The 8,340-nt window shown below is 45.3% G+C and overlaps 1 protein-coding gene across 1 annotated transcript in view; it reads left to right on the top strand.

Moving 5' to 3' along the window:
- Positions 1-720: 720 nt before the first annotated feature.
- Positions 721-8,340, top strand: part of ADAT1 (adenosine deaminase, tRNA specific 1) — a 27,199-nt gene continuing 19,579 nt past the window's right edge. Inside the window, exons 1-5 of the mRNA XM_023514110.1 lie at positions 721-1,410; positions 3,472-3,662; positions 3,948-4,016; positions 5,431-5,485; positions 5,940-6,070. Of these exons, the coding sequence (XP_023369878.1) occupies positions 3,494-3,662; positions 3,948-4,016; positions 5,431-5,485; positions 5,940-6,070 (424 nt within the window). The 5' untranslated portion in view covers positions 721-1,410; positions 3,472-3,493. The remainder of the gene's footprint in view (positions 1,411-3,471; positions 3,663-3,947; positions 4,017-5,430; positions 5,486-5,939; positions 6,071-8,340) is intronic.

Raw genomic sequence — 8,340 nt, forward strand, 5'->3', positions numbered from 1 at the left:
TTGGAACTAGAGGAAAGGAGGAGGTTGAGTAATTGCACTGCTCTCACTAACTTTCGAGGGGTAACAGGATGAAAAGTGAATACTCTCATCTTCAGCAATTGAGGCAAACAGTTGCTGAGAAGAGAAATAAAGACTCCTGAAATATCCAGGTAGTTACATTACCTATTCCTGACAATCTGAAGGCCTTAGACCTGAGTGATCCACTACAGTCGCCACCAGCCACATATGGCTGGCTGTTTAGCATTTGAAATGTGGTTGGTCCAAATAAAGAAGTATATGTTAAAACAGAAGGTAAAATATCTCAATTTAAAAAAAATGACACGTTGAAACGATACTATTTTGTAAATAAAGATTATATATAACATGATCAAAATTAATTTTACCTATTTTGACTTTTCAAAAGTAGCAGCTAGAAAATTGTAAATTACATACAGCCATACGGTTTGAATAATATTTATACTGGACAGAGCTGTTATAGACAGAAATTCACACTAGGGTTTGAAGGCATCCGTAACCTGGCAGGCCGTTCTAGTCTAGCGGCTTCTAAGCACGCCGCCCCAGGCTGAGCCACTGCCGTACCGCGGCGGGCTCCGCGCCAGAAGGACTACAAAGGCCAGGGTGCACTGCGCGGCCTGGGGGCGGGACCTGGGAGAGTAGTCGCTTCGTGACGTCACGTCCGCTCGCCACCGGGTTCCGCGTGTCGTGGAGGTGGGAGTGGAGGGTCCGCGAGGTGTCAGGGTAAAGCGGTCAGGGGCCGCTGGGTCAGGTGTCTCGGGTCTGACTTTGCACAGTCAGTTCTATGTGGGAAGAGGTTGTCAGGACTGTGTCTTGCCAGACGCTTGGCACGTTGGAAAGTGCCGCTCCCGGTCAGGAAATGTCAACAACCGCGTCTTGAAGAGCTCTTGCCGCGGGCGATCTCGGGGCAGCCGCAGGCCGCGTGCTGTCGGGAGTCAGGTGCTCGCATTGTCCCGATTCCACAACCTCAGTGCCTTGCCTAGCCCCTCCCCTCCCGTAACTGGCGGACCAGGACTTCAGCCCGGCCAGTGAAGGGGCCCTGCCTCCGGACGTATTACAGGGGACCAAAGGAAGTAGGCTTCCTCTCCTCCCAGCATCGCTAAAGCCTTTTCTCTTTCGACAGCTTTTCTTTGAAAAGAAAGTGGGTTCTTCAGCTTGTTGCAACTGTTATAGGATGCAGTCTTGTGGGCACAGAGATGCCTGTTTAACTGTTATTATTTCATATGAAGAAGATCTTCAAAGTTTTTCAAGATCTAGGAGGAGGAGAAGGCTTGAATTATAATGGACCCAGTATATCGAGACATTTATTCATTTCAACAACGTTGCATGCTCAACTGAATGAGGAGACAGTGTCGTTCTGGGCTGCTTCATCTTAGAGAATCACCGTTTATTCTGGCAAGTTTTACCCTCCTTAGCAATTATAGTTTGTGATATGCACCTCAGGTTTAATTTCAGGTTGATGACAGGGTATCTGCGTTCATAAAATATGCCTTGTGTGTGCCTCTCTAGGAATGACAGGCGAATCCCTTCCAAACAAAGATTCTGGGATCTACCGTGCTTTACTTTCTTCCAAGTGATGCAAGATTTCTACTGGTTCTCTGAGTTTAAAATCGCAGTTTCTGTCCGTTCCTGCCAGTTTTTTGGTCTTAAATCACTATAGCCCGGTTTACCATTACCATTTACTACACTAGTAACCCTGCACATTAGAATGCAGGGGGCTGGATAGTGTAGAAATATCTTTCAGAAGCTACATGCACTGGGGCTCTGGAAAGCCTTTTTTGTTGTTTTTTGGTTTTGTCTTGTAATGCTTGGCTATGTCCATCACTACGTGATCTCATCAACTTAAGCAGCTTTGCATATATATAATTGAGTCCAGATGAAGTTGGGATATATCTAGTGAGCATTGATAGAGTCGAGAATGGAGAGTTTCCAGCAGAGTATCCTTAGGGCTCTTTCAGGTCTGGTTATTAATAGTTTTTTATTCATGACTTTGTATGCTCATTCCAATCCTTCCCCCTCTTTGTGCTTCACAGCCCCCACCTCCAAGTAGCTCAAGGCACACTGACCAGGAAAATCCTTAAATCTAATTTTTGGGAATAAATCAGTTGGCATTAATTATGCTCAACATTTGCTTTTTGTAAGTATTTATTTAATCCTCACAATAACCCATTGGTTATATACTATTATTGTCTCTGTTTTAACAGATTAGGAAACTGAGACACAGAAAGGTTAAATCACCTATCCAATATCATAATTTGTGGCATAGCCAAAATTAGAACCCAGCAAGAGTGAATGCAAAACCCACACCCTTAAGCACAACTCCTATGGGAGAACACTTGACTGGTGAGAAATCTCTCAGTGGGGATTTAGTGGCGGGAAATAGAGAACTATTCTGCTTTGGGGGAAAGGACAGAAAATAAAATGCCTGAAAAAGAGAACAGAAAAGAACATCTGTCCAGAAATATAAACCCTGTTTGGTGAGGCTCTGATACTATTTCTGAATGAAAATTGGTATAGTGAGGACATTTCCTTCTCATATGCTTTTGTGTTGAGTAGCAGCTTCAGATTCTCCACTCCCACTGCTTCACTTGACTAGCCTTAAAAAAATAATAATTTAAAAACAAAATCAGATATCTAGGCTGGACTCAGTGGCTCCTGCCTGTAATTCTAACACTCTGGTAGGCCAAGATGGGTAAATCATTTAAGGTCAGAAGTTTCAGATCAGCCAGAGCAAAGAACAATACTCTATGTCTGCTAAAAACAGAAAAATTAGCCAGGTGCAGTGTCGCATGCCTGTAGCCCCAGCCCCTTAGGAGGCTGAGGCAGGAGATTGCTTGAGCCTAAGAGTTTGAGGTGGCAGTGAGCTATCATGACACCACTGTACTCTATCAGTGTGACAGAGTAAGAAGCTGTCTTAAAAGAAATAGAGGCTTGGTGCCTCAAGCAGCTTAAGGCACCAGCCACATACACCAGCTGGTGGGTTTGAATCCAGCCTGAGCCTGCCAAACAACAATGACAACTACAACCAAAAAGTAGCCAGGCGTTGTGGTGGGCGCCTGTAGTCCCGGCTACTTGGGAGGCTGAGGCAGGAGAATCGCTTGAGCCCAGGAGTCGGAAGTTGCTGTGAGCTATGATGCTACAGTACTGTACCCAGGGTGACAGCTTGAGGCTATGTCTCAAAAATAAATAAATAAACACACAAATAATAAAAATAAAAAATATGTCATATGTCTAACACTTTTTAAATAACTTACAGAAATAGTGTGTCTTCTGGAGTTGGTTGAAATTGGAGTTTCTTTGGTCTTTATATTAAAGATGAAAGGGAGGCAGGGAAGTAGTAGGAGAGTTCAACCTCAGTCTGAACTCCACTGGAAAGACTTAAAGCACGGGTACGAGGCTGTAGCATTGTGCACTGGCTTCCTCTCTGTACCTCTCATGGTTGTGTTTTTTGATCAGGTCCTCAACACCAGCTGAGACCATGTGGACCGCAAATGAGATTGCTCAACTGTGCTACGAGCACTATGGGATCAGGCTGCCTAAACAAGGGAAACCGGAGCCAAACCATGAGTGGACGTTATTGGCAGCTGTGGTAAAGATACACTCTCCAGCTGTCCAGGCCTGTGACCCTCCTGATAAGCTAGTGCAAGGTGAGACTTTTTCTCCTTGGAACACTCCTTCTCCCTGTTGAAGATGGAAGAGTTATATGCTGCTCTGCTGTGCAGGGACAGTCATGGCCAGGATGTAAACTAAGATGTTAGGCACCGGGTAGTATAGTGTTTCTGGTGGTGGGAGACCTCTGTGCTGGAACCACAGCCCTCTATTGAGCAGGCCTGTGGAAATCCTCTGGAGGACATGCATACAGATTTAATCTGAGCACTGGGGAACATTCAGCCTCATAAGAGCCCACTTGATGATTTTGTTTTTTTCCCCAGTGACAAAGGAAGTTGTCTCAATGGGAACTGGAACAAAATGCATAGGCCAGTCCAAAATGAGGAAGAGCGGTAAGCATGGCTGGGGGGGGGTCTAAGCAAAGATTTAGCTTTGGAAACCAGTGTCCATGTTAACTTTCACTCTCCTTGTTAGAGAAACGGGGCCATATCCGTTGAGGTGCCCAACCTTTCAGTTTCTACTGACTGCTGCTCCGCTTAGACAGTATTCATTTACAACATGACTTTTCTTTTTGTTTCAAGATGGGGTCCCACTCTTTGACCCAGGCACAGTCATAGCTCATTGCAGCCTCAAACCCCTGAGTTCAAGTGATCCTCCTGCCTCAGCCTCCCTAGTTGCTGGAATTGCAGGCTAGAGCCATAATGCCTGGCTCAGAACATCTTTCTGAGTAAACTAAAAACTAACCAGTATTTTCATCCTCTTAACTACAGGTTCCCTGGGCTTAACTATTCCATATTAGGTCTGGAAGTTTCTGGGCTCTAAAGCAGGTAGAGGATACAGCTTGAGTGTCTTCTGAAGCCCCAGAAAGCAATCTTAAATTAAATGGTACTTTTGAGGTAGGCGAGGTGGCTTACACCTATAATCCTAGCACTGTGGGAGGCCAGGGTAGGTGGATTGCTTGAACTCGGGAGTTTAAAACCAGCATGAGCAAGAGTGAGACCCTGTGTCTAACAAACAAAAAAAAATAGCTGGGTGCTTTGGTGGGCACCTGTAGTCCCAGCTACTTGGAAGGAGGAGGCAAGAGGATTGCTTGAGCCCAAGAGTTTGAGGTTGGTGTGAGCTATGATGCCATTCCACTCTACCTAGGGCAACAGAGTAAGACTCTGTCTCAAAAAAAAAGAAAAGAAAAGAAAAAGTGCTTTTGACACCAACTAGAATGTGGGAATCCTTTAGGGATTTGAGACCTTTACCTTCTGCTTCCAGTTAGCAGGTTCCTCTTTGAGTTTGCATCCCTCATCCTCCTAGTTTTGCCTCCTTTATATGAGGAAGTGGCTCCAGGACCAGTATGGATGGAATTGTATCACCATGAGCACAAGTGTGATATCAGGGTATAAAAGATCTGGACTCCTGTTCTCCACATAAAGACTTTTCTATAAATCAGTGATTCTCAACTTGGGGCAATTTTGTACCCCAGAGGACATTTGGCAATATCTGGAAACAGTTGTCATAACTGAGAGATGGGTCCTACTGGTATCTCATGGGTATAGGTCAGGAATGCTGCTAAGCAGTCTACAATCTACGGGATAGACCCCCACACAACAAAGGATCTACAATATCTGCAGTGCTGAGTTGAGAAACCTTGCTGTAAATACATTGTCATTAGTGACCGTGATACCTTCTGACAAAGCCCTCTAGGGGCTGCATGCCCATCCTGGGTGTTGGGGGGACGGGACTGCTGTGTTTTTTAGGAACTATGGCCTCTCCACCATCTGTATGTCTTCATCTGGTGTCCTGTCTTTGCCACAGGAGATGTCCTCAATGATAGCCATGCTGAAGTCATAGCCAGGAGGAGTTTCCAAAGGTAAACCACATCCCCAGAGAGTCTGATTCAGCAGGTGTGGGGTGGGGGCCCCAGAATTTGCATTTCTAGTAAGCTCCCAGGTAATACAGATTATGTCGGTCTGTGAACTACACTCTGATTTAGTCCTGAGGTCTAGATTATTGATTCTCAAACTTGAGTATGCATCAGAGTCACTGAGAGGAATTGTTATAACCCAGATTGCTGACCCTACCCCTAGAGATTCTGATTTAGCAGGGCCCAGGGTGGAGCCTGAGAAATTAGAATTCTAACAAATTCCCAGGTGATGCTGCTGCTATAGGGACCACACTTTGAGGATCACTGGGCTAGATCATTCCCATAATTCCAAATCACTATCAATCCCATTAGTCTACAGTAACTTTTTCTTAGTAATCACCTGAGTCTCTGTCTTCACAGAAATAGGTTGTCCATTCTGATAACTCCTTGGAACCCTCAGGTACCTTCTCCATCAGCTACAGTTGGCAGCCACCCTGAAAGAGGATAGCATCTTTGTCCCAGGAACACAAAGAGGAATGTGGAAACTCAGACCAGACCTCCTCTTTGTGTTTTTCTCCAGCCATACACCCTGTAAGTACATTCAAACCTTTGGAATAACATTAAATGAACTACTTCCTTATGTTTTCTTATCTATATAAGTTTCTCAGAGAAGCACTTCTGGTTGAAGTGTATCTAGAACAGTTGACAGTGCTGTTTTATGGACAGGCCAGTGTACCTAATCACTTACCTACTAAAGGAGAGGCAGGGGGTGGAGGTGCGGGGTACATACTCTCACTCATACTATTATTCAGTTTTCAGAATCAGGATTAGGAAGTTTAAGGCTGAAAACCCACAAGGTGTGAAGCCAACAATGGGGCTTAGAAGTCCAAAGTCCGGCTCGGCGCCTATAGCTCAACCGGCTAAGGCGCCAGCCACGTACACCTAAGGTGGCGGGTTCGAATCCCCAGCCCGGACCCGCCAAACAACAATGACGGCTGCAACCAAAAAATAGCCGGGCGTTGTGGCGGGCGCCTGTGGTCCCAGCTACTTGGGAGGCGGAGGCAGGAGACTCGCTTGAGCCCAGGAGTTGGAGGTTGCTGTGAGCTGTGATGCCACGGCACTCTGCCCAGGGGGACAGCTTGAGGCTCTGTCTCAAAAAAAAAAAAAAAAAAAAAAAAGAAGTCCAAAGTCCTACTACAGTAACTTACCCTGAAATTGATGTCTTTCATTCAGTTAATTCATTCATTGAACATATATTTTCAACCACTTGTCAGGCACAATATGATGTACTGAGTATATAGCAAGAAGACTAGCACATTGCTTACCAACATAGGATCTTCTAGGGTAGATTTTGATGAGTTACAAGTAGATTGTTGGGTGCTATGATTGCCTAAAGCAAGACGACCAGACCTAGCCTAAGGGGTCATTTCTAGTGTCTGTCTCCATTTCTTGAAAATTAAAAACAATTCCTACCTTTTTTTTTTTTTTTTTGCAGTTTTTGGCTGGGGCTGGGGCTGGGGCTGGGTTTGAACCCACCACCTCTGGCATATGGAGCTGGTGCCCTACTTTGAGCCACAGGCGCTGCCACAATTCCTATCTTTTGTAGACAACACAATGGCAGCAAAATTTCCTTACCCTAAAAGCTTTGAAATGAGGATATCAGATTTTTCTATGATTATTAAACTTTAAAATATGCAATTAGGGAAGAGATAGGTAATCACTATAAAGAAGTGATAAAGATAAAACATAAAGAAGCTGTCAGGATTTGATTGTAACTCACATTGAAAATATTGACACAGGCTCAGTGCCTGTGGCTCAAGCGGCTAAGGCACCAGTCACATACACCTGAGCTGGCAGGTTCATATCCAGCCCTGCCTGCCGAAAAACAATGACAGCTGCAACCAAAAAATAGCCAGGCATTGTAGCAGGTGCCTGTAGTCTCAGCTACTTGGGAGGCAGAGGCAGGAGACTCGCTTGAGCCCAGGAGTTGGAGGTTGCTGTGAGCTGTGATGCTACGGCACTCTACCTAGGGGGATAGCTTGAGGCTCTGTTTCAAAAAAAGAAAAGAAAATATTGACACAGGTTAAGAAAGAGTGTATGTAGGAAAAGAACTGGTTAAGAGTTGACCAGGCCAGGCGGCATGGTCACACCTATAATCCCAGCACTCTGGAAGGCTGAGGTGGGCAAATTGTTTGAGCTCAAGAATTTGAGACTAGCCTGAGCAAGAAACAGTAAGACCTCATTTCTACTAAAAATAGAAAAGCTAGCTGGGTATTGTGGCAGGTGCCTGTAGTCCTAGCTACTTGGTAGGCTTAGGCAAGAGGATCACTCAAGCCCAAGAGTTTGAGGTTGCTATGACATATTATGATGCCATGGCACTCTACCCAGAGCACAGAGTGAGAGTCTGTCTCAAAAAAAAAAAAAAAAAAAAAGAAGAAGACCAGAAAAATGATAGATGTAGGCAGGGCTCTTCCATGCTGTATTCTTAGCAGTGGTACCCTGGTCCAAGGGCCAGGGATGGTTCCTAATTAGTGCTCTCAAACTATATGTGCACATGAATCACCTAAGGAGCTTGTTAAAATGCAGATTCAGATTCAGTAGGTCTGGAGTGGGGCCTGAGATTCTGCATTTCTAACCAACTGCCAGGGCATGCCATAGGTGCTGGTCTGTGGACCACACTTTGAGTAGCTAGGGCCCAGGTGATCCCCGTGGCAGGCACTGCCTCATTGTGGAGACAGGTACATCCAGGGATCATAGATAACCTGACACACCTAGTCAATCTCCATAAATCAGTGGTCCACAGGTGGGTGACAATCTATGAGAAGAGTCCACTGGCTCTGCGCCTGTAGCTCAACCGGCTA

The sequence above is a fragment of the Otolemur garnettii genome, unplaced genomic scaffold (genome assembly GCF_000181295.1).
Source record: "Otolemur garnettii isolate 467f Iridium unplaced genomic scaffold, OtoGar3 scaffold00047, whole genome shotgun sequence".
Lineage (NCBI taxonomy): Eukaryota > Metazoa > Chordata > Mammalia > Primates > Galagidae > Otolemur > Otolemur garnettii.